This window comes from Lolium perenne, chromosome 5, assembly GCF_019359855.2.
Source record: "Lolium perenne isolate Kyuss_39 chromosome 5, Kyuss_2.0, whole genome shotgun sequence".
In the NCBI taxonomy this organism is placed as follows: domain Eukaryota; kingdom Viridiplantae; phylum Streptophyta; class Magnoliopsida; order Poales; family Poaceae; genus Lolium; species Lolium perenne.
In genome coordinates this window covers 39439808-39465533 of record NC_067248.2, presented here as the reverse complement: position 1 = coordinate 39465533, position 25726 = coordinate 39439808, and the positions used below count along the sequence as shown (strand labels likewise).

The window sequence follows — 25726 nt, the reverse complement described above, 5'->3', positions numbered from 1 at the left end:
CAATAACCAATAGCGGGATCTGGAGATCCATAATGGCTCCCACATATTCAACGATGACTTTAGTGATCGAATGAACCATTCACATACGATACCAATTCCCTTTGTCACGCGATATTTTACTTATCCGAGGTTTGATCTTCGGTATTACTCTATACCTTGTTCAACCTCGTCTCCTGACAAGTACTCTTTACTCGTACCGTGGTATGTGGTCTCATATGAACTCATTCATATGCTTGCAAGACATTAGATGACATTCCACCGAGAGGGCCCAGAGTATATCTATCCGTCATCGGGATGGACAAATCCCACTGTTGATCCATATGCCTCAACTCATACTTTCCGGATACTTAATCCCACCTTTATAACCACCCATTTACGCAGTGGCGTTTGGTGTAATCAAAGTACCTTTCCGGTATAAGTGATTTACATGATCTCATGGTCATAAGGACTAGGTAACTATGTATCGAAAGCTTATAGCAAATAACTTAATGACGAGATCTTATGCTACGCTTAATTGGGTGTGTCCATTACATCATTCATACAATGATATAACCTTGTTATTAAAAACATCCAATGTTCATGATTATGAAACTAACCATCCATTAATCAACAAGCTAGTTAAGAGGCATACTAGGGACTTCTTTGTTTGTCTACATATCACACATGTACTAATGTTTCGGTTAATACAATTATAGCATGATATATAAACATTTATCATAAACATAAAGATATAAATAATAACCACTTTATTATTGCCTCTAGGGCATATCTCCTTCATATATATCCGGTGAGCATATGGATGCAAAATCCTTAACAAACTTATATTTAACATATGACCCAATTTTTAAGAGATCATGGGCATCTCTTCATGGTAATCAACTTTTCCAACAAGAGATTCAAATATTTGTACATGAAATAGTGATTATACATTTTATTATTGCATAAATTAAAGAGGGGCTAAATGTGTGTGCTATTTTGTGAAGGGAGTGGTGCTACTAAATTAATAAAAAAAGTTGCATATTGCCAGAATTCCAAACTTCTTGGGAAATAGAGACCTTAATTAATTATTTTGGTCAGGATGCATGCATGGATATTTTCTATCGTTGATGATATTTTTCTGAATTAATTTGCAATCTATATATGGGTTTATTTTCTAGCTTCGGGCTAATAAATTTCAACATTGATTGTAGATTATGTATAATTAGTACATGTCATACAATCTAATAACTTTTTTTTGGATGTGCCCTACGAGCTAGTGTGTTGTACCCTAGTAATTAGTGTGATGGCCCCGGAGTTACCCCTATTAGATATGCTTGTTCTTTTTATTTTATGCATCATCATGTCATCATGCATCATATCATCCATGATTTTACTAAATAAATTCATTTTATAAACCCTAACTGTTTTTATTTATCCCTCTCATATAATTCTATATGAAACCCTCATCGATGTCTATACTTTTGGTAAACCCTAAAGCCAAATTGAAACAAAATAAAACGGTTTAAATGTTTTCCTTCTCAAAATAAAACTCTTGGAATTTGTTTTGCTTTCAAATGTTTTCAAAACAGTTTTATACCAAAGGAAAATAAAATTTAAACAAAACCCTAACCTATCTTTTCCTCTTTCTTTTCTCTTCCAGCCCAGCTCTCCCTATCTATTCCGGTGGCCCATATCGCTCTCCCTTCAGCCCAGCCATCTGGTCTCCTTCTTCCCCAACCCAACACCAGCCCGGCCTTTTCCCTTCCCTGGCCCATACCTCTTCAGCAAGGAGAGGGTCCTCCTCGTTGTCCTTCTCCCCGCTCACGTGAGCTCTCTACCGCTCCGTCGCTCGTATCGAGCGAGTCGAACAGAGGCGACCGACCGCGACCAAGCAGGCGAACCCTAGGCGGCGGGCGGAGGCGGCTCGGCTGGGCAGAGGCAGCGGGCCACCGGCCGGCGATTCACCGGCGAAGGCAAGGGCGAGCGGGCGGGCGGACCGGCTCCACCGCTCCAGCCTCCAGGACTCCAACTCGCCCACGCCCAGGTACATCTCAGCACCGCACGGATCCCCTTTGCCCTCTTTCCATTTCATTTTAGTTGATTTGCCTATAAAATTCGCAGTTAGCAGTACCAAATTAGCATTGTAGATATATAAAGTAGCAGCAACGGAATGAGTAGCAGATATAAAATCTTAGGATCTATCAGTACTAGATGCAAATGCAACCATATAAGTTACGACTTTTTTTCTGTATAATGTAGATGAAGAAAAAGAGTGTCGCTGGGCCTGCTGGAAGCAGCATCTATATAGGCTTATATAGGCTTTAGTATTACTAGTAAATTTGCCCGTGCGTTGCACCGGGTAAACGGAACACAAATGCTTCAACAAATCATTCGTGATGAAACTTCTACCTTGTGACACCGTCGACAAAGGTGGTCTCATTTTCTCCTACTCATGACACACGATTAAACGAATGAAAATTAGCAATGCAAAAAAAGTAGATTTCACATTGAGTACGTTGTTCCAAACATTGTATGTTCTGTATAGTCTGCTCATCGCAGCTTGTTTTTATATATCCTCGTCCTTGATAATATCTCCGCAATTTTAGCTCCCTCTTTGCTACATTGTCAACACATATTTCAGAACATCGTAGAACAATACACTTTACGCATTGTAGTCTATAGTGTGCCAGGGCACTGGATTTGAAACATCAAATTTAGTATATGTAGTATGAGCAAATAAATTAGAGATTGAAAAATCATAATACCTGATGCCATAGAGGAGCACAGAAGATCACAATGTCCAGAATTTTCACTTCCTTGAACAAGTATGACACCTACAGATCACATTATCATAAAAAAAATTCAGAACCAAAGTATGACACCTACAGATCAATTATCGCATGGAGTAGCAAAAATTGCAAAGTAAACCATCAGACAATCCCTATGTTTGAATGGCTAATCCATGTAACCGTGAAGACAAACAAAATTGTCAATCGATCTAGCACCATTCTCTAAAATAATGCAATGGACATATACTGAAGCATGAGTACACTGAACGCTAATAATCGCTGAATCTAGATTCTGCCGCTTGTCCAGTGACATAGCGAGTTCATCTTAAGTTTTCAACCTAATCAGCTTGACATGGGCAAGAAGTACTCAATTCCAACGCGCATACAATGATCTCAGAGCAGGGCAATGTCCTTGTTTCCAGAGAAGCCCATCAATATCCGTCAGCAGCTGGATTATGGTTTGCTCCTTCTCGTTACTTTCACCACCCATCCTGGCACCATGCTGCCTTTGATGGATTCGATCTTATAAGCGAATACCATGCACCTTGCCCTGGACCTTCTCGAACATGAACATGTTACAGATCCCTCACCCTGGACGCGCCCACTCCAACGAAGAGCTCGACAAACTCCGACGCGACGCAGGAGAATAACGGCTCCCCGGCGGCCCGGCCTCCCCGGAGTGGTGTACTTGTCAGTGTTCTTCAGAAAACTCGACACCCCTCTTGCAGCTCGAGCTTGTCTTGGTCAGCGCGCGTCAGCAACGTCCTGTAAACTGACTCCGGCCATTGGCACCTCCTAGAACTTGCTCTTGGAGCGTCCGCCGTCCTTGAAGAAGCGCCACATGATTACATGAACTCGCTATAGCTCCACACGATTACATGAACTCACTATAGCTCCACACGCCGCCACCTCGATGTAACCGCGTGCGGAGTATGACGCCCCAATAGCTGACGTACGAAATTTCCATGGACCCCGGCTCGCCGGAATCAGCTTGGTCCTCCAGCGCCTCCTGCTGTCCTGTCGCATGCTAAAGATGGACCTCTCGGGTCGTCATGGAGCACCGATGAGGCGGAGGCGCGCGGCGAGCCTCGCCGGGACAAAGCCGGGTTATCGCGGCTTCTTGCATGGCCCCGCCATCATCATCGTGGAATAAAATCCGTGTGCATAGATTGTTTGTCCCGGCTGGGTGCTGCTGGGCCTTGTTTATATGGCGACCTCTCGGGTCGTCATGGAGCAACGATGAGGCGGAGGCGCGCAGCGAGCCTCGCCAGGCCAAACCCGGGCTGTCGCTGCTTCTTGCATGGCCTGGCCATCAATATCATCGTGAAATCAAATCGGTGTGCATAGATTGTTTGTCCCGGCTGGGTGCTGCTGGGCCTTGTTTATATGGCATCAGATCGATTGGGATTGGGATAAGAACATGTGACGCCCCAAAACCGGTACCATGAGGATCCCAGCGAATCCGCCGAAATCCGCACGATATCGGTTCTAGGAGACGCACCACCAAGCGCCTCGTACACGCCGAAGCATGCACGCGATGCGGGTGGAATCAATCACGAGCAGTAACATTACAACAGGGTTACAATAGAGCCCACAAGAAACATATATATTACAACAACGACTCCAACGAGCCAAGATACAAATAGATACATACAAAGATCCAAATCATACAGAAGATCAAATACATCCGAGTACGGACAAGATACAAATTGGACTAAGAGTCCTGAAGATAACCAGTGGCGTCCATAACCCCGCCCGTGCCAAGCGGAAGGGTAACCTTGCTAGCGTCGTCTTCATCGAACATATCTTCATACCTCGCCGGTTATATCCCGTAGAAGCGACAATAAGTACGGGTTCGTACTTAACAAGACTTCAAGACGTATAAGCATTCGTCAACCGATCGTCCTTTGTACTTGAGGCACGCGAGGGACTTAGAGGACGCAAGAGGAACGTCATAGGCAATATGGTGGAGTTAAGCGGCAGTGCGCAAGCACTAAAAACCTATAGAGACACTCTACAACGATCGTCTATCGTAGAAGGTGAGAGAGCGCATAAACTAACGCTTCTATACTCGCAAACATAACACGGCCGATGCGTTCCCCCTCGCAAGGAGGTACTTACAAGGGCACTCACACGGTTGACAAGTTTTACCCAGGTTTTATTGAAGTGATGCTGACTTACTACGCAAGTTATTAGTATTGAAACAACAGGTGTAAGTTGTCTATGGTCGAGTCATACAGCTCCAAGTCGTCCATAACCGCGGACACGGCTTATCGATAAGATTTTACCCTGCAGGGGTGCCCAAATGTGCCCACACGCACGATCAACCCACTTGCGACAGGTGGATATAACGACTCGCACTCTTCTTCACGACAACAATGTCCAGGAAGCCACCTAACCAAGTTGAACCCGTATCGAAGTCCGGCCGTATCTCCGAAGCGGACCTAGCTGTTTGCGACAGCGTACTAGGTGGTTTAAACACACACTGGGGCGATAAACCACTTCGCAGCGGCTCCGCGACCTATACGTGCATACCAGAAACAAAGGATACAAGGCACCCAGGGGCTTCCCAAAATAAATAAGTAACAGGCTGGCATGCACGCAACAACAAATGGTAAAACATTGCAAACTAGTTGTGGCCACTGGACAAAGCTGTAGATTCCGGCAGTGGTCGAGGGGAGACCCAGAAACATACCCACGTGTGGTTAGAGCGCTCAGTCTCGGAACAGATAACAAGAACTCGGGGTCCTAGATTTCATGGAAACACAAGTGAGCCGTCATAAAACGAGCAACTGACCCACCGATGTCTCCGCTAACAACTATTAACAAGTAACCATGATACTTCCAACAAATATATCCATAAACCATGTGTCATGATTCCCCAACAGATAACCCGATAAGATAGCAGTAACGGTAACACGATATAAAAGCACTAGCATGCACTACGACACGCAAGGCAGACCCGATAACCAAATAATAGCTGTAGGTGGTTGGTGGAGACAATATAGGCTGCTTGAGGTAACAAGTGGAAGGGTCACGTGACAAGAACGCAACTTAAGGATAGCATGAGGGAGAAAGCAAAATAAAATAGGTGAGCGACTTCTGCAGGGGCAGAAGTATAGGGGAAAATGCTTGCCTGTTAAAGCTTGCCGAGGAACATCCGGAGAGCTCGTCGTATCTCAACACACCATTTCGTGATCCTATCCGGGAAGAAGCAAATGCTGAACAAACAATGGATGCAAGTCTTACTACTATGGATAAAGAACCAGCATGATCAAGATATGCATGACATGGCAAGGATGATGCGATGCAACTATCCATATTAAGCGGGATCGGAACCCGGACAAACAAATTATTAGGTTCGAGTTGCATTTCCTACCGACAAGTTAAGTGTTGATTAGCATGGCAACACAAGGCATGGGTGAGCTACGTCAATATTAAGCGGAGCGGGGAAAACCACGTTGGTGTTCCGAAATACTCCTCATATATATTAGGTGATCATGCATAACTATCACGTCACGACATGATGCAAGGTGCAAACAAATGTATGGATGTCATATTAATGTTCTTTGCATTTTTCTGATAAAAATTCATATATAAAACATGTTCGTTTGAGTTACAGAATAGATGATATGAATATTGCAAGATAAGGGCATTTTCTGGAATTCTGAATAGAACAAAGAAGGGTTGGGGATTTTCTCACCTAAGGAAGAACCAGCCCAGGTCAATGACCACTGGGACCGGAAGGTGACTAGGCGCTGACGAAGCAACAGGATGCAGAGGTGGCGCAGACAGAGGCTGACGGCGAGACCCGGCTGTCATTGAAACAAGGAACAAATGGGATTATAAAAAGAATTGTCTTGCATGCAATTGGATTTGACCCTGGGAACTCACGGTTGTATTTAGAGGAAGTGTACCAGATGGGCTACTGCACGAATTTGATCAAGAGCAGCCGCGACAACTGTTGAACCGGACCAAGATGGAGACCCGGATCAGGTGGCCGGCCGGCCAGAACGATCGGACGACGCAGAACCAGCTGCCAGTTACACAGCGAGCAAACAACGATCATCAGGTTTCTGTCAGGAACGGAAAATGGATACGAGCCGCCAGAAGGGAGAAGCAAGCAAGATACCAACACGTTGCCGATGTGCTCGTATTGCGTATGAATGCGCAGCCAACTTGAGGTGCAGAAAGGCCGCGCATAGGACCTGGGCGACGCGGAGGAAGACGGAGCTGAGGCGAGCGAGACGGGGTCGAGCGGCCAGATTCGTGGGCCTGTGCACACGCGTGCATGCAGGTGCCGACCATGTGATGCATCACGCGCAGCCTCCTGGATGCTGGACGTCTGAGACGGCGAGACGCGGGTAGATGGGAAGGTTGCGCCTTCGCTGGAGGAACCAGATGGGGGAGCGGAAACTTGGTCGAAGGAGGACTGGAGCATGCCCACGACGTCGTCCTGCGGAGGTGAGCGGCCGGTGAACATCGGGGCAATGGAACGGAGCACAACAGCGAAAGAGGACAAGAGGTTGGAGGTTACCGGGAGATGGAGGATGGAAAACGACCGGTGATCTTGACGGGACGGACGGAGCCGGCCAATGAACGTCGGACAGAGCTTGAGGCGCGGTCGAACGCCGGGACGATGGAGGTCGGGACGAGCACGGCGCGGCGCTGCTTGGACACGCGCATGAGGCGAGGAAGACGTGTGCGACGAGGTCGCTGCAGGGGGCCGCTTCTGGCGACGGTGATGATCTGGGCGGATCAGGCGGCCGGGACGAAGTGGCCGGAGGCGGAGTCGCGCGGAGCGGCTGGAGCATGCGTCTCGCATGGAGCTGGGCGACGAGGCGACGTCCGGCAAGGACGCGGATGAAGACGAGCTGGAGGGCGACGGCCGCCGTACTTGATAGGAGCCAGAATAGATGGGTTGGAGATGGCTCGATCGAGGACGTACGCGCGGAGGTGAGGTCGACGTAGACGCTGACGGGGTGTCGCCATCGAGCATGGTGCAGGGACTTGGCGACGAACGCAGCCGAGCAGGTTGACGACGAGCACGGCCCGGAGAGGAACGAGGCGCGCCCGCGGCACACGCACAGCCACGGAGAGAGCAAGCAGAGGCAGGGAAACAAGCCACTAGAGGAGAAAGTGGCGGCGCGGATGGGATGGAGAGGGACTAGGGTTCGGTCTAGGCTGCAGTGAGTTTTATACAAGGGGAGTGGTGCATGGCAGCCGTCCCATCATCAGGTGGAGTACGTGGCTCCGCTCAGATTCATGCCGTACAGGAGGTAGAAGGAAGGAGGGCAAGCTGGGCTACATCTGTAGAGATGGACCGGTCAAGGTGGGCTGGAACGGAGGAGGAGGAAGGAAGAGATGGGCTGCTCCGGTAGATAAGATCCAGGGAAGATTAGCTAGGGTTTTCTTTAAAAAAAAAACATCTTTGCTTATTTTATTTGAAAACTGGTTTGAGACCTTTTTGAAAATCACTTTGAATTCACAACCAGAACAACAAAATATTATTTGAATTTTGAAAACATTTAAAATAGTTATATTTGTGAGATATTGTTTTGGTGTTAGGGTTTATTAAAAGAAAAGATAAGGGGGAGGTTTATATTTAACCCGAAAGAGAGGGGAAATCCAAATAGTTTTTATTTAAAATAATTTTATTTTTGTTAAAATCATGTGGATGATATGATGCATGATGCATGATGATGCACAAAAGAAAAGCAACAAACAATTCTAATAGTGGTATTTTTCCGGGTCGCTACAATCGACACCACTAACAAGGAACCTCGCCCCGAGGTTCCACGTCAACCTAAGGGGGAGTTGGTTAAACTATCGGGTCTTCATGCACTGTGTAGATTGTCGCGACACCACTAACAAGAGTTCTTGCTCCATGTTATTCGGGTCGACACCACTAACAAGAAGTCGTTGTTCTGTCGATGATGATGCACTTCTGTTGAGATCCTCCGAAGATCGAACCTAATAGGTGAGGGGCAAAGATCGTCCAACCCGTGTAGAGACCTAAACTCAGAAAACTCAGGTAAGGGAGAAGACTCAAAACTCGCAAAGGTAAGAGGAGAAAGAATATAGATAAGGAGAAAAATCAGAGCTAATCAGAACTATCCAACGAATTTCAGAAAATAGTTTTGACACTAGACACAACGTCCGTCCGTTTGGCAAGGTCATCCTACAGGCTGGACTAGTGGGGTACCGTCAACCTGATGCTCTGATACCAACTTGTGACGCCCCAAAACCGGTACCATGAGGATCCCAGCGAATCCGCCGAAATCCGCACGATATCGGTTCTAGGAGACGCACCACCAAGCGCCTCGTACACGCCGAAGCATGCACGCGATGCGGGTGGAATCAATCACGAGCAGTAACATTACAACAGGGTTACAATAGAGCCCACAAGAAACATATATATTACAACAACGACTCCAACGAGCCAAGATACAAATAGATACATACAAAGATCCAAATCATACAGAAGATCAAATACATCCGAGTACGGACAAGATACAAATTGGACTAAGAGTCCTGAAGATAACCAGTGGCGTCCATAACCCGCCTGTGCCAAGCGGAAGGGTAACCTTGCTAGCGTCGTCTTCATCGAACATATCTTCATACCCGCCCTGCTATATCCCGTAGAAGCGACAATAAGTACGGGTTCGTACTTAACAAGACTTTAAGACGTATAAGCATTCGTCAACCGGATCGTCCTTTGTACTTGAGGCACGCAGGGACTTAGAGGACGCAAGAGGAACGTCATAGGCAATATGGTGGAGTTAAGCGGCAGCCGCGCAAGCACTAAAAACCTATAGAGACACTCTACAACATCGTCTATCGTAGAAGGTGAGAGAGCGCATAAACTAACAGCTTCTATACTCGCAAACATAACACAGCCGATGCGTTCCCCCCTCGCAAGGAGGTACTTACAAGGGCACTCACACGGTTGACAAGTTTTACCCAGGTTTTATTGAAGTGATGCTGACTTACTACGCAAGTTATTAGTATTGAAACAACAGGTGTAAGTTGTCTATGGTCGAGTCATACAGCTCCAAGTCGTCCATAACCGCGGACACGGCTTATCGATAAGATTTTACCCTGCAGGGGTGCCCAAATGTGCCCACACGCACGATCAACCCACTTGCGACAGGTGGATATAACGACTCGCACTCTTCTTCACGACAACAATGTCCAGGAAGCCACCTAACCAAGTTGAACCCGTATCGAAGTCCGGCCGTATCTCCGAAGCGGACCTAGCTGTTTGCGACAGCGTACTAGGTGGTTTAAACACACACTGGGGCGATAAACCACTTCGCAATGCTCCGCGACCTATACGTGCATACCGTAAACAAAGGATACAAGGCACCTGTGGGCTTCCCAAAATAAATAAGTAACTGGCATGCACGCAACAACAAATGGTAAAACATTGCAAACTAGTTGTGGCCACCGGACAAAGCTGTAGATTCCAAGAAGTGGTCGAGGGGAGACCCGAAACATACCCACGTGTGGTTAGAGCGCTCGCCTCTAACAGATAACAAGAACTCGGGGTCCTAGATTTCATGGAAACACAAGTGAGCCGTCATAAAACGAGCAACTGACCCACCGATGTCTCCGCTAACAACTATTAACAAGTAACCATGATACTTCCAACAAATATATCCATAAACCATGTGTCATGATTCCCCAACAGATAACCCGATAAGATAGCAGTAACGGTAACACGATATAAAAGCACTAGCATGCACTACGACACGCAAGGCAGACCCGATAACCAAACAATAGCTGTAGGTGGTTGGTGGAGACAATATAGGCTGCTTGAGGTAACAAGTGGAAGGGTCACGTGACAAGAACGCAACTTAAGGATAGCATGAGGGAGAAAGCAAAATAAAATAGGTGAGCGACTTCTGCAGGGGCAGAAGTATAGGGGAAAATGCTTGCCTGTTAAAGCTTGCCGAGGAACATCCGGAGAGCTCGTCGTATCTCAACACACCATTTCGTGATCCTATCCGGGAAGAAGCAAATGCTGAACAAACAATGGATGCAAGTCTTACTACTATGGATAAAGAACCAGCATGATCAAGATATGCATGACATGGCAAGGATGATGCGATGCAACTATCCATATTAAGCGGGATCGGAACCCGGACAAACAAATTATTAGGTTCGAGTTGCATTTCCTACCGACAAGTTAAGTGTTGATTAGCATGGCAACACAAGGCATGGGTGAGCTACGTCAATATTAAGCGGAGCGGGGAAAACCACGTTGGTGTTCCGAAATACTCCTCATATATATTAGGTGATCATGCATAACTATCACGTCACGACATGATGCAAGGTGCAAACAAATGTATGGATGTCATATTAATGTTCTTTGCATTTTTCTGATAAAAATTCATATATAAAACATGTTCGTTTGAGTTACAGAATAGATGATATGAATATTGCAAGATAAGGGCATTTTCTGGAATTCTGAATAGAACAAAGAAGGGTTGGGGATTTTCTCACCTAAGGAAGAACCAGCCCAGGTCAATGACCACTGGGACCGGAAGGTGACTAGGCGCTGACGAAGCAACAGGATGCAGAGGTGGCGCAGACAGAGGCTGACGGCGAGACCCGGCTGTCATTGAAACAAGGAACAAATGGGATTATAAAAAGAATTGTCTTGCATGCAATTGGATTTGACCCTGGGAACTCACGGTTGTATTTAGAGGAAGTGTACCAGATGGGCTACTGCACGAATTTGATCAAGAGCAGCCGCGACAACTGTTGAACCGGACCAAGATGGAGACCCGGATCAGGTGGCCGGCCGGCCAGAACGATCGGACGACGCAGAACCAGCTGCCAGTTACACAGCGAGCAAACAACGATCATCAGGTTTCTGTCAGGAACGGAAAATGGATACGAGCCGCCAGAAGGGAGAAGCAAGCAAGATACCAACACGTTGCCGATGTGCTCGTATTGCGTATGAATGCGCAGCCAACTTGAGGTGCAGAAAGGCCGCGCATAGGACCTGGGCGACGCGGAGGAAGACGGAGCTGAGGCGAGCGAGACGGGGTCGAGCGGCCAGATTCGTGGGCCTGTGCACACGCGTGCATGCAGGTGCCGACCATGTGATGCATCACGCGCAGCCTCCTGGATGCTGGACGTCTGAGACGGCGAGACGCGGGTAGATGGGAAGGTTGCGCCTTCGCTGGAGGAACCAGATGGGGGAGCGGAAACTTGGTCGAAGGAGGACTGGAGCATGCCCACGACGTCGTCCTGCGGAGGTGAGCGGCCGGTGAACATCGGGGCAATGGAACGGAGCACAACAGCGAAAGAGGACAAGAGGTTGGAGGTTACCGGAGATGGAGGATGGAAAACGACCGGTGATCTTGACGGGACGGACGGAGCCGGCCAATGAACGTCGGACAGAGCTTGAGGCGCGGTCGAACGCCGGGACGATGGAGGTCGGGACGAGCACGGCGCGGCGCTGCTTGGACACGCGCATGAGGCGAGGAAGACGTGTGCGACGAGGTCGCTGCAGGGGGCCGCTTCTGGCGACGGTGATGATCTGGGCGGATCAGGCGGCCGGGACGAAGTGGCCGGAGGCGGAGTCGCGCGGAGCGGCTGGAGCATGCGTCTCGCATGGAGCTGGGCGACGAGGCGACGTCCGGCAAGGACGCGGATGAAGACGAGCTGGAGGGCGACGGCCGCCGTACTTGATAGGAGCCAGAATAGATGGGTTGGAGATGGCTCGATCGAGGACGTACGCGCGGAGGTGAGGTCGACGTAGACGCTGACGGGGTGTCGCCATCGAGCATGGTGCAGGGACTTGGCGACGAACGCAGCCGAGCAGGTTGACGACGAGCACGGCCCGGAGAGGAACGAGGCGCGCCCGCGGCACACGCACAGCCACGGAGAGAGCAAGCAGAGGCAGGGAAACAAGCCACTAGAGGAGAAAGTGGCGGCGCGGATGGGATGGAGAGGGACTAGGGTTCGGTCTAGGCTGCAGTGAGTTTTATACAAGGGGAGTGGTGCATGGCAGCCGTCCCATCATCAGGTGGAGTACGTGGCTCCGCTCAGATTCATGCCGTACAGGAGGTAGAAGGAAGGAGGGCAAGCTGGGCTACATCTGTAGAGATGGACCGGTCAAGGTGGGCTGGAACGGAGGAGGAGGAAGGAAGAGATGGGCTGCTCCGGTAGATAAGATCCAGGGAAGATTAGCTAGGGTTTTCTTTAAAAAAAAAACATCTTTGCTTATTTTATTTGAAAACTGGTTTGAGACCTTTTTGAAAATCACTTTGAATTCACAACCAGAACAACAAAATATTATTTGAATTTTGAAAACATTTAAAATAGTTATATTTGTGAGATATTGTTTTGGTGTTAGGGTTTATTAAAAGAAAAGATAAGGGGGAGGTTTATATTTAACCCGAAAGAGAGGGGAAATCCAAATAGTTTTTATTTAAAATAATTTTATTTTTGTTAAAATCATGTGGATGATATGATGCATGATGCATGATGATGCACAAAAGAAAAGCAACAAACAATTCTAATAGTGGTATTTTTCCGGGTCGCTACAATCGACACCACTAACAAGGAACCTCGCCCCGAGGTTCCACGTCAACCTAAGGGGGAGTTGGTTAAACTATCGGGTCTTCATGCACTGTGTAGATTGTCGCGACACCACTAACAAGAGTTCTTGCTCCATGTTATTCGGGTCGACACCACTAACAAGAAGTCGTTGTTCTGTCGATGATGATGCACTTCTGTTGAGATCCTCCGAAGATCGAACCTAATAGGTGAGGGGCAAAGATCGTCCAACCCGTGTAGAGACCTAAACTCAGAAAACTCAGGTAAGGGAGAAGACTCAAAACTCGCAAAGGTAAGAGGAGAAAGAATATAGATAAGGAGAAAAATCAGAGCTAATCAGAACTATCCAACGAATTTCAGAAAATAGTTTTGACACTAGACACAACGTCCGTCCGTTTGGCAAGGTCATCCTACAGGCTGGACTAGTGGGGTACCGTCAACCTGATGCTCTGATACCAACTTGTGACGCCCCAAAACCGGTACCATGAGGATCCCAGCGAATCCGCCGAAATCCGCACGATATCGGTTCTAGGAGACGCACCACCAAGCGCCTCGTACACGCCGAAGCATGCACGCGATGCGGGTGGAATCAATCACGAGCAGTAACATTACAACAGGGTTACAATAGAGCCCACAAGAAACATATATATTACAACAACGACTCCAACGAGCCAAGATACAAATAGATACATACAAAGATCCAAATCATACAGAAGATCAAATACATCCGAGTACGGACAAGATACAAATTGGACTAAGAGTCCTGAAGATAACCAGTGGCGTCCATAACCCTGCCTGTGCCAAGCGGAAGGGTAACCTTGCTAGCGTCGTCTTCATCGAACATATCTTCATACTCGCCCGTTATATCCCGTAGAAGCGGCAATAAGTACGGGTTCGTACTTAACAAGACTTCAAGACGTATAAGCATTCGTCAACCGTCGTCCTTTGTACTTGAGGCACGCGAGGGACTTAGAGGACGCAAGAGGAACGTCATAGGCAATATGGTGGAGTTAAGCTACAGCCGCGCTAAGCACTAAAAACCTATAGAGACACTCTACAACAGTCGTCTATCAGAGAAGGTGAGAGAGCGCATAAACTAACAGTTCTATACTCTGCAAACATAACACAGCCGATGCGTTCCCCCCTCGCAAGGAGGTACTTACAAGGGCACTCACACGGTTGACAAGTTTTACCCAGGTTTTATTGAAGTGATGCTGACTTACTACGCAAGTTATTAGTATTGAAACAACAGGTGTAAGTTGTCTATGGTCGAGTCATACAGCTCCAAGTCGTCCATAACCGCGGACACGGCTTATCGATAAGATTTTACCCTGCAGGGGTGCCCAAATGTGCCCACACGCACGATCAACCCACTTGCGACAGGTGGATATAACGACTCGCACTCTTCTTCACGACAACAATGTCCAGGAAGCCACCTAACCAAGTTGAACCCGTATCGAAGTCCGGCCGTATCTCCGGCGGACCTAGTCGTTTGCGACAGCGTACTAGGTGGTTTAAACACACACTGGGCGATAAACCACTTCGGCGGCTCCCGCGACCTATACGTGCATACCGAAACAAGGGATACAAGGCACCCAGGGCTTCCCAAAATAAATAAGTAACAGTGGCATGCACGCAACAACAAATGGTAAAACATTGCAAACTAGTTGTGGCCACCGGACAAAGCCGTAGATTCCTATGGTCGAGGGGAGACCCAGAAACATACCCACGTGTGGTTAGAGCGCTCAGTCTCGGAACAGATAACAAGAACTCGGGGTCCTAGATTTCATGGAAACACAAGTGAGCCGTCATAAAACGAGCAACTGACCCACCGATGTCTCCGCTAACAACTATTAACAAGTAACCATGATACTTCCAACAAATATATCCATAAACCATGTGTCATGATTCCCCAACAGATAACCCGATAAGATAGCGATACTGTGAATAACACGATATAAAAGCACTAGCATGCACTACGACACGCAAGGCGTAATTCGATAACCAAACAATAGCTGTAGGTGGTTGGTGGAGACAATATAGGCTGCTTGAGGTAACAAGTGGAAGGGTCACGTGACAAGAACGCAACTTAAGGATAGCATGAGGGAGAAAGCAAAATAAAATAGGTGAGCGACTTCTGCAGGGGCAGAAGTATAGGGGAAAATGCTTGCCTGTTAAAGCTTGCCGAGGAACATCCGGAGAGCTCGTCGTATCTCAACACACCATTTCGTGATCCTATCCGGGAAGAAGCAAATGCTGAACAAACAATGGATGCAAGTCTTACTACTATGGATAAAGAACCAGCATGATCAAGATATGCATGACATGGCAAGGATGATGCGATGCAACTATCCATATTAAGCGGGATCGGAACCCGGACAAACAAATTATTAGGTTCGAGTTGCATTTCCTACCGACAAGTTAAGTGTTGATTAGCATGGCAACACAAGGCATGGGTGAGCTACGTCAATATTAAGCGGAGCGGGGAAAACCACGTTGGTGTTCCGAAATACTCCTCATATATATTAGGTGATCATGCATAACTATCACGTCACGACATGATGCAAGGTGCAAACAAATGTATGGATGTCATATTAATGTTCTTTGCATTTTTCTGATAAAAATTCATATATAAAACATGTTCGTTTGAGTTACTGAGAATAGATGATATGAATATTGCAAGATAAGGGCATTTTCTGGAATTCTGAATAGAACAAAGAAGGGTTGGGGATTTTCTCACCTAAGGAAGAACCAGCCCAGGTCAATGACCACTGGGACCGGAAGGTGACTAGGCGCTGACGAAGCAACAGGATGCAGAGGTGGCGCAGACAGAGGCTGACGGCGAGACCCGGCTGTCATTGAAACAAGGAACAAATGGGATTATAAAAAGAATTGTCTTGCATGCAATTGGATTTGACCCTGGGAACTCACGGTTGTATTTAGAGGAAGTGTACCAGATGGGCTACTGCACGAATTTGATCAAGAGCAGCCGCGACAACTGTTGAACCGGACCAAGATGGAGACCCGGATCAGGTGGCCGGCCGGCCAGAACGATCGGACGACGCAGAACCAGCTGCCAGTTACACAGCGAGCAAACAACGATCATCAGGTTTCTGTCAGGAACGGAAAATGGATACGAGCCGCCAGAAGGGAGAAGCAAGCAAGATACCAACACGTTGCCGATGTGCTCGTATTGCGTATGAATGCGCAGCCAACTTGAGGTGCAGAAAGGCCGCGCATAGGACCTGGGCGACGCGGAGGAAGACGGAGCTGAGGCGAGCGAGACGGGGTCGAGCGGCCAGATTCGTGGGCCTGTGCACACGCGTGCATGCAGGTGCCGACCATGTGATGCATCACGCGCAGCCTCCTGGATGCTGGACGTCTGAGACGGCGAGACGCGGGTAGATGGGAAGGTTGCGCCTTCGCTGGAGGAACCAGATGGGGGAGCGGAAACTTGGTCGAAGGAGGACTGGAGCATGCCCACGACGTCGTCCTGCGGAGGTGAGCGGCCGGTGAACATCGGGGCAATGGAACGGAGCACAACAGCGAAAGAGGACAAGAGGTTGGAGGTTACCGGGAGATGGAGGATGGAAAACGACCGGTGATCTTGACGGGACGGACGGAGCCGGCCAATGAACGTCGGACAGAGCTTGAGGCGCGGTCGAACGCCGGGACGATGGAGGTCGGGACGAGCACGGCGCGGCGCTGCTTGGACACGCGCATGAGGCGAGGAAGACGTGTGCGACGAGGTCGCTGCAGGGGGCCGCTTCTGGCGACGGTGATGATCTGGGCGGATCAGGCGGCCGGGACGAAGTGGCCGGAGGCGGAGTCGCGCGGAGCGGCTGGAGCATGCGTCTCGCATGGAGCTGGGCGACGAGGCGACGTCCGGCAAGGACGCGGATGAAGACGAGCTGGAGGGCGACGGCCGCCGTACTTGATAGGAGCCAGAATAGATGGGTTGGAGATGGCTCGATCGAGGACGTACGCGCGGAGGTGAGGTCGACGTAGACGCTGACGGGGTGTCGCCATCGAGCATGGTGCAGGGACTTGGCGACGAACGCAGCCGAGCAGGTTGACGACGAGCACGGCCCGGAGAGGAACGAGGCGCGCCCGCGGCACACGCACAGCCACGGAGAGAGCAAGCAGAGGCAGGGAAACAAGCCACTAGAGGAGAAAGTGGCGGCGCGGATGGGATGGAGAGGGACTAGGGTTCGGTCTAGGCTGCAGTGAGTTTTATACAAGGGGAGTGGTGCATGGCAGCCGTCCCATCATCAGGTGGAGTACGTGGCTCCGCTCAGATTCATGCCGTACAGGAGGTAGAAGGAAGGAGGGCAAGCTGGGCTACATCTGTAGAGATGGACCGGTCAAGGTGGGCTGGAACGGAGGAGGAGGAAGGAAGAGATGGGCTGCTCCGGTAGATAAGATCCAGGGAAGATTAGCTAGGGTTTTCTTTAAAAAAAAAACATCTTTGCTTATTTTATTTGAAAACTGGTTTGAGACCTTTTTGAAAATCACTTTGAATTCACAACCAGAACAACAAAATATTATTTGAATTTTGAAAACATTTAAAATAGTTATATTTGTGAGATATTGTTTTGGTGTTAGGGTTTATTAAAAGAAAAGATAAGGGGGAGGTTTATATTTAACCCGAAAGAGAGGGGAAATCCAAATAGTTTTTATTTAAAATAATTTTATTTTTGTTAAAATCATGTGGATGATATGATGCATGATGCATGATGATGCACAAAAGAAAAGCAACAAACAATTCTAATAGTGGTATTTTTCCGGGTCGCTACAGAACACGATACAATGTCGATTTCTGTTCTTGTTTCGGACGTTTGTCGTTGTATTCTAATCAAGGTGGAGGGATTCGTGAGAAGGCGGAGTTAGAACGTTTCAGGTCTCAGCGCCAGTGTATGCGGGATAGAATACGTACGATGGTTAGCTAGCTATTTGAGATGCTCGATCGCGATCCTGCCGGACTCTATGGGTTAGCTGCCCACGTAACCGTACACGAGTTCTATACGGTTCTTGGTTTCTTGCGGAGCAAATTGATATGCACGATTCTTAAACGATCGACGGACGAAACCACGGTAGAACGGACCGACGGACCAAACCACGGAAACGCTTTTGCTTTTATTATTAGGTATAGATGTATTGTACTGAAATAATTGTTCTACTCTTACTGAATTTATTGTCCTACTGAAAATATAGCCTATATAGGCTTTTGTTTGTGTTTTTTCTACGCTTTGTGAAAATTATACACGTTTGTTCCTGTTCTTCTTTGCTTTGAGATTTTTTTTTGGCTGGTGGGAATAACCACCAGCATTTTCCTGGAGCTGCCGTTGCCTAGTATGCGCGTATGCTCCGGATGCATGTCATTCTGATTGTTCCCCCATGCCTCGTCTCGTCCCTGATCCCGTCCTGCGCGCGCGCTCAGTTTCTTGATCGAGCTCGCTTCTTCAGTTCAATCGGCTAAATATATATACTACGGGTTTATTTTCCGCCTAGGTTGCAAAGATGCTGCCCGAGACAGGTGTTCCCGCGAGCAGGAAACGAAAAATCGGCACAGATGATGGAGGTGAGCGAGCCATTGTTTCTGCCACTTCTTCCCTAATTTATTGCACAACTTGTGTGGCTTTATAACCGCACCCGCCTTTGTGTTGTGTGCAATGCTCCCTGAACCAGGAGATCTGCATCTGGCCAGCTCTCGTGGAGAAGAAGAGGAATTCGGCAGCCCGAGCGATTATGGTCAAGGAGTCAGTGAACAAGCTGCTTCAAACTGGGCTCAAAGTGTTGTATCGCTCACTTCATCTGATGAGGGTGATTACTTATACACATCAGTTAACTTTGCATGTTTTTTTATCTAATTACTCTGCATATAGTTCGTGATCGAAATTAATTCCATGTGCAGGCGGTTCCATACATCCTCCGTGCACAGGCATAGTTTTTCACCACACCAAAACTAGAGCATGTCTTCTGACTTCATTAAGCTTGTTTAGATCTAGTGATGATGAGAGAATGATCAGTTTCAGAACGGAGGTCGGTACTGCCAAATTTTTCGTATTATCTATTGCTTGCCTATTTAAGATTAATGGTAATCGTTGAGCTAACCGGTGTTATACTTGCTGTCTCGCTTCATCACCAGACTAAAGTGCGCCTTCCAAATGACCAAGTTGTCAATGGAATTCCGATATTCCACGACGTAAAAAACAATCTTTCTGTTGTCAGTGTGTTGCCAAAAGGTGTTGTTCTTCGTGCAGCGTGTCTAGATCATCAGCAACAGTTTGAGTCTCACAGTCAAGTAGTCTCTCTTCGGCGCTGCTTCAGCTCAGGAGAATTAATGACTGCAGCTAGGATGTTGGCTGGCGATCCAACAAGTGCTGATCCTGAAGAGGTTGTGGTCTCGACATGTGAAATTTCTATGGTGCCCTGTTGATTTCTCTTTTACTTCTGTACATAGTGAAAATAAATATTGATATAGATGACTCAATTTACCATTATATGCACCGAAATTCATATTTTGTCACACCAAACGTTACTCTCTCAGTTATGCAAACCTCGTTCAACAACACTGTCTTTTAACGCTTGACTGAGCCTTATTCCGTTTCTAGGCTGGAGCTGAAGGACTCTTTGTTGATTCTTTTGGGAACTTTGTTGGGTTGAACTGCTATTCTAAAGGAGGGACTACTTTCATACCAAGGAGTACAATTCTGGAATTCGTGGCCGGGTTTCAGAAAGCATGCACCAAAAAGTATGTACTCCGCACTCTCTGCACTTATGAACTACATAGTCTCAAGTTGGCTTTCACATGCGTAGGGAAATTTGTAATATTAGGAATTCTAATTTAATTGTACCTTGTTGTGATGTCATGCCATGATTTTCCTTTACTTGTTTTCATTATTGGCACAGTACACAGCAGAACACACTTAGTGTCTGACTCCAATTTCTCCTTTTGTCTTTGCGGTCCCTCTTTATCATTTCAGTTTGCACAGTTTTCTATTTATATGCACGTATGATGCATGGTCTACTTTTTCTGGAGTTACTCTTATCAGTTAACCAAATTCTGCAGGACGGCTAGATCAGCTGATCTTAGACGTAAAATCGGCTCGCAGTATGAGCTCCCCATGAAAAAGTTTGGAATAAAAGGAAGAGCAATCAAGTTGAAAGCATGGTCCCCATCTCATATGTCTGGCTTAGAAGGTGAGAAGAGCACACTCGCTCCTTAAGTACTGCTAAATTCTGAACTATCTGGATAACCATCACCACAATGGTAAATTTACAACGACATTTGTAGTTTCCTTGCCAGTGGTGGTGCAGATTTAACTAGTTTTATGATAGCATCAATTGGTGTTAGTCTGTTAATTAATAGTACGAAATTCAAGGATATGGAATGTGATAATATAATCATGTCCTGTACTTCATTGCACTTTTTAGTGGTTTGAATTCTGGTTACTCCTCTTTGTCTCTGTCTTTTCAATATTAGGCAGCTCAACACTGGAAAAGAAACAGTCTGCATGTCATTACTGTGATCCAGAAGGTCAATCAGGTTGGACCTATGCCACTTCTAATGTCACTATCATTGGTATTCTGTTATATACATAGTTATTAATTGATTTACGTTGTGTCACCAGCACCGGGAGACCGTTTGAAACGTTTATTCCCTGGTCCTAGTTGGCCAGCTGATGGTGATGGTGGTAAGTCTCTGCCTTCTTGCTACTCCCTCCGTCTCAAAAAGAGCTGCTCAACTTTTTCTAGATTTGAATTTACAACTTTATCTAGATACGGATGTATATAGATATATTTATACATCCGTATCTAGATAAAGTTGTACATTCAAATCTAGAAAAAGCTGAGCAGCTTTTTAAGGAACGGAGGGAGTAATAGTTACACACATATATATATGCGTGGTTAATCACTCCACCATGTTTCACCAGTATCCAAGGAGGCTGCTAGGAATACGTTAAGGTCCAGAGGTTATCCTGTCCCAGTTAAGCACGATGGTGAGCTTTTCCTTTTCTCGTGTTGATTACTCTATTTCGCTGCACACTTTCAGTTCACTACCTTAACTATTGCACCCTGATTCTGCAACCAGGTGGCATGCGTTTGCTTTGTAATTTTGAAGAGGAATTTGCTGAAGATAACTGGAGTAAACTCACAGAACGAGTTGCTTCGCATATGTCTCAAAGTGTTGTCGCGCTGGCTTCATTCAGAGGTACTGAGTATATAATAAGCTCATCACTCTTCGCCCTTTATTCTTTTTCATGTGCCATTACTAACTACAGTTATCTCAATTATTCCTTTTGTAGGAGATAAAAGGTTTTTTGCTTGCACAGGCATATTTATAGACTGCAATGAGTTAACCACAAGAGTTCTGACCTCGGCAAGTTTGGTTAGAAATTCTGATGATGAAGATAAGGTTGCTGACAACTTGAAGGTAGGCACTGCTAATAATAGTTAACCTGTAATATACTAGTTCATTATGACACAGTTGGTCAATCTCACTAGCTTTATTGTATCAGATTGAAGTGTGCCTTCCAGATAATGAACATGCCACAGGCACGTTGCAATATCAGGATTTACGTTACAACATCGCCATCATTACCATTGTGGGTTCTCACTGTACTCAGACAGCGCAAATCTATGATCAGTTGCAAACTGAACCTCATGGGGAAGTAGCAGCTGTAGGGCGCGTCTACGAATCAGGCAATTTAATAGCCACAGGTGGCACTTTGATTGACAAGTCAAGTGAACTCGATTGCAAAGAGCTTAAGATGTCCACATGCAAAATCACAAAGGTGCTAGATGCGTTAATTTGTACATTCTGAATCTGTTACGGTTTGTAAATATCATCTTTTACTTGCTACTTTTGTTTTTGTGTTAGGCTGGGATTGGAGGGCCTCTTATTGATTTTGATGGGAATTTTATTGGCATGGACTTCTACGGCTTGGAAGAAACTCCGTACCTGCCCAGAAATGTAGTGCTTGAAGTCTTGAGGAGTTTTGATGCAAAGTATGTTAATTTCTGTATCCATGTAGATTTTTGTATGGTTTCCAAGTATTTTTTTCTGCACCACAGTATTCAAGCTGGAGGGAAGCATCTTCCTTCACTAGAATTTTGTCATCTTTCTATTGTCTCCTAAATGAATTTGTGATCTTTTTAGTGTTCCTATAAATGAATTTTGGGTCATTACAACCTGAAGTCATAATTAGACATATGAACTGCTGTGGATGCTTTTGATCTTTTCATGGTGTTTATTGTTCAAGCCTTTTGAAATTAAAGATATTTTGTTCTTTCTGTAGGTCTGGTGTTACTGATTTGATCAACGGTGATAACCCAAACAGGTATTACACCTTCAGTAATACATCTTTCATATGTATGTTTAAATGATATACCTCCATTCTGAAATATAAGCCCTTCTAGAAAGCTAAACTAGCTTTCTAAAAAGGCTCAAGTTTTGGAATGGAGGTAGTATTATTCAACATCTTATTTTTTTCTTCTAACTTGTTAACAGGTGGCCCGTGCCTAAGCCTTTTTGGTGCTATCCGATATGGCACATCTATATGGGGGAAGGTGTAGATGAAGATGACCTACCCCGGCCTATATGGACGTGATTATCAAAACCATCTGTTCTCCTATAGTGCGAGGTTTGGCGGAGGTGGAAGATACCAGACCATAGTACTATAGACGTACGTTTGTATTGCATATTTAAGTTTCATATGGAAGTTGGTTTGTCAATCAAGATAGTATATATTTATGTATATGCTTGTTGCTAGATTTGTCGAACACACTTTCATGTTTTGTACGTCTATATCGGTATGATTTTCTGAATTTATTCAGGATACATATCCACAGAGTCCGTGAGCGTGCGCCATAGCCGTCTCAAGTCTCCATACTCGCAGAATCTGTCTACTCTGTGTTGGCCTCCATTGTCGGCGCATTCACGATGGGCTGGTAAGCACAAAAGACAGATATGGTTGTGGGCTTAGATAGGCTGTAAAACTGAGATAAATGTATGCGCTGTATGAGGTCCAAGAAAGGAAGGTGGGGATCCTTCATGTCTCTGTTTAAAAATGTGTTAGTGGGAAGATTCATGGGAGGGCACACTACCATAGAATCATCAATACTTGGTTCTTTGTCAACCCTACATCTTTGTTATATCTAATTATTTTGCATTTGTCTGCATTTATTTTTTGAAATGAGTACTTGAATTACTCGGTTCCCATTTAAACCTACATGACAATAAAAAAAAAAAGGACGTACCCAGTGCTGAGAGCTCCCGCACTGTGCGGGGTCTGGTAAACCTACATGACAATAAAGAGGAAAAATTGACAGTCATGACAAGTTAGAAAAATCCAAGCAACTAGACATAGTCTCTAATTAAAATAATAATGAAGATAAAAAAATGAAGGCCCAAGGCTCAGGATCTTCTGGAAGATCATGGACATATTCGTTAGGATTGATTCACAGCTCTATGGAAGCACTGCCCGCCTTCAGTCTTCCAAAAACCGCTGCAACTGCATCATGGATCCGCCTTCAGTCTTCCAACAACTGCATCATGGATCTGCTTCGAAAAGCTGCTCATAGGAATCTTCTTCAGAAGCTTTATGGCGTGGGGTGCTACATCACAGATCTTTCAACTTCTTCAAAGATATTTCCCCTAGCTGCCCACTTGGTCGTGTTGTCAATCTCTCTGGGTGATTCGTCCAAGTTCCTTGATAAAGATGCAGAAGAAGTTCCACTAGGGTGTTGATCAGAGCTGGAACTAGGGTTTAGTGTATTCTTCCTCCTCAGTCACGACGCCAGACTCTCTTCATCTTCATCACAAACGTCTCCGATTGTGGACCGGGTACCAGGTGCGGCAAGCCTTTTTCTGCCAAACACCTTATTTATCCTTGGCTTTGGTGGCCCGACAACTGGACCTTTGATTTAGCAAGAGGAGGATCCAAGACAAACAGCTTGAGGCAATGCAGGGTTGCGGAAGAAGAATTCAGGACCGTTCAAGATATGTTGGTGATGAGGAGTGACCCATATCTTCTTGCCCGCAACTTCTTCTAATTTTAAAAATATTTATTGGGATTTCTTAGATGCCAAGCTGATTAAAAAAAATGATGCATGGATTTCTGACTCTGCTAGGCTAACCCTCCTTGACTCATGTCTATCTGGTATCCCTTCATATTACGTGGCTATGTTCTTATTGAATAACACTTTTATCGAGAAACTTGGTAAGCACAGGAGGAGATTCTTTTTGGGATGGAAATAAAAAAAAACTTACTACATGGTCAAATAGAAAAGAGTTTGTAGAACAAAAGAAAAAGGGGGTTTGGGAGTAGAACACCTCATGAAGCAAAATATCAGCCTCCTGTGTAAATTGTGATGGAAATTATAGACTCAAGATGGTTTACGACAAAGAATTGTGAAACATAAATACCTGAGAGATAAATCTGTATCCTATATGAAACCTAGAGTCAATGATTCCCCTTGTTGGAGAGTCCTTTTAAAAGTGAGAGACACTTATTTTGGTGGGAGAAAGATAATCTTGAAAAGGTTTAACATGACAGGTTTTTGGCTAGATTTTCCTGGCTGGATGTAACTGCTTTGTGTGTAAATTACTAAGTTATCATATTCTGTTTGACATATCTTTAGCCCAAGATGTTACTTTGAACATGGTATCCAGGCAAATTTTAATATCCCCTTCAGGGGACATATGAACCCTGGTATGTTGGTTCGGTGGAATGATATTAAAACCAGGATTGTCCAGACACAAAGGTTTTATGAGCCTGGTATTATTTGATGGTCACTTAATGCAAACGAGAGGTTTACCACTAAATCTGTGTATAGATGTCGGAAAATAATCTCTCTCGTGCTAACAATAAATGAATTTTGAAACAAAAATTGCCTTTCAAAATATTTTTTCCCTTTGGCAGCTACAACAAGATATTGTGTTAACAAGAGACAATATGTGAAAGAGGAATTGGTTCGGAGCTCCCACTTGTTCTTTTTTGTAATAATGTGGAAATTGCTGACCATATGTTTTTCTCTTGTGGTGTTGCTAAATCTGTGTGGGGAGATTTGGCTTCTTGTTTGGATGCTAGTTCTTGCCGAAGGAATTTATGGCAAAGTTTGGCCTGGTTATATGCCTATTTACCTGGTGATAAGAAATTCTACACTCTCTTAACTGCTGCTGTTTTCTGGTCAATATGGATCATGCGAAACAAAATAACGTTTAATAAGCATGTGCTCAAGTCTCCTGTGGCGATCATCTTTACAATGTGTTCTTTCATGAACTACTGTGAAGGTCTCTATGAAACAGATGAATGCTGGAAGATTGAAGACGGGAGCTAAGAAGTTGGCAGACAAGCTTGCAAATCTGGCGAGGGCGT

At 46.0% G+C, this 25726-nt stretch overlaps 1 protein-coding gene and 3 long non-coding RNA genes across 10 annotated transcripts; 1 reads left to right on the top strand and 3 right to left on the bottom strand.

Moving 5' to 3' along the window:
- Nucleotides 1-1808: 1808 nt before the first annotated feature.
- Nucleotides 1809-25726, top strand: LOC127298540 (uncharacterized). 6 transcript variants are annotated; one of them, XR_007849825.2, is made up of 18 exons: nt 1809-2023; nt 18855-18924; nt 19032-19166; nt 19258-19385; nt 19492-19740; nt 19958-20097; nt 20416-20546; nt 20830-20892; nt 20978-21040; nt 21281-21346; nt 21439-21558; nt 21653-21780; nt 21866-22141; nt 22228-22355; nt 22646-22687; nt 22858-23032; nt 23199-23297; nt 25642-25726. XR_007849825.2 is itself a non-coding variant. In XM_051328391.2 (16 exons), the coding sequence occupies exons 2-16, from the start codon at nt 18864-18866 to the stop codon at nt 22955-22957; spliced, it is 1830 nt and encodes a 609-aa protein (XP_051184351.1). In that variant the 5' UTR covers nt 1809-2023; nt 18855-18863; the 3' UTR covers nt 22958-23118. The 6 variants fall into 6 exon arrangements, 1 of the variants encoding a protein (XP_051184351.1); XR_007849822.2 differs by having other exon boundaries at nt 23184-23297; XR_007849823.2 differs by having other exon boundaries at nt 23184-23297; nt 25657-25674.
- Nucleotides 4891-7927, bottom strand: LOC139829848 (uncharacterized). Of its 2 annotated transcripts, XR_007849832.2 has the most exons (5): nt 7306-7927; nt 6901-7224; nt 6686-6804; nt 6472-6583; nt 5697-5989 (listed from the first exon to the last, which is right to left on the bottom strand). It is a non-coding gene; the product is annotated as an uncharacterized lncRNA (long non-coding RNA). The 2 variants fall into 2 exon arrangements; XR_011744742.1 differs by having other exon boundaries at nt 4891-5989; nt 6901-7927.
- LOC139830008 (uncharacterized) lies at nt 10321-12731 on the bottom strand. Its single transcript, XR_011745916.1, has 4 exons — nt 11706-12731; nt 11491-11609; nt 11277-11388; nt 10321-10794 (listed from the first exon to the last, which is right to left on the bottom strand). It is a non-coding gene; the product is annotated as an uncharacterized lncRNA (long non-coding RNA).
- On the bottom strand, nt 15348-17539 carry LOC127298543 (uncharacterized). The gene is made up of 5 exons (XR_007849835.2): nt 16918-17539; nt 16513-16836; nt 16298-16416; nt 16084-16195; nt 15348-15599 (listed from the first exon to the last, which is right to left on the bottom strand). It is a non-coding gene; the product is annotated as an uncharacterized lncRNA (long non-coding RNA).

Excerpts from the sequence above, each read along its gene's own strand:
- LOC127298540 (XM_051328391.2), top strand. The coding sequence starts at position 18,864 with ATGCTGCCCGAGACAGGTGTTCCCGCGAGCAGGAAACGAAAAATCGGC. Across the intron at positions 19,167-19,257 it reads GCTCACTTCATCTGATGAGG|GCGGTTCCATACATCCTCCG; the intron begins GTGATTACTTAT and ends TTCCATGTGCAG. Across the intron at positions 21,041-21,280 it reads GCCAGCTGATGGTGATGGTG|TATCCAAGGAGGCTGCTAGG; the intron begins GTAAGTCTCTGC and ends ATGTTTCACCAG.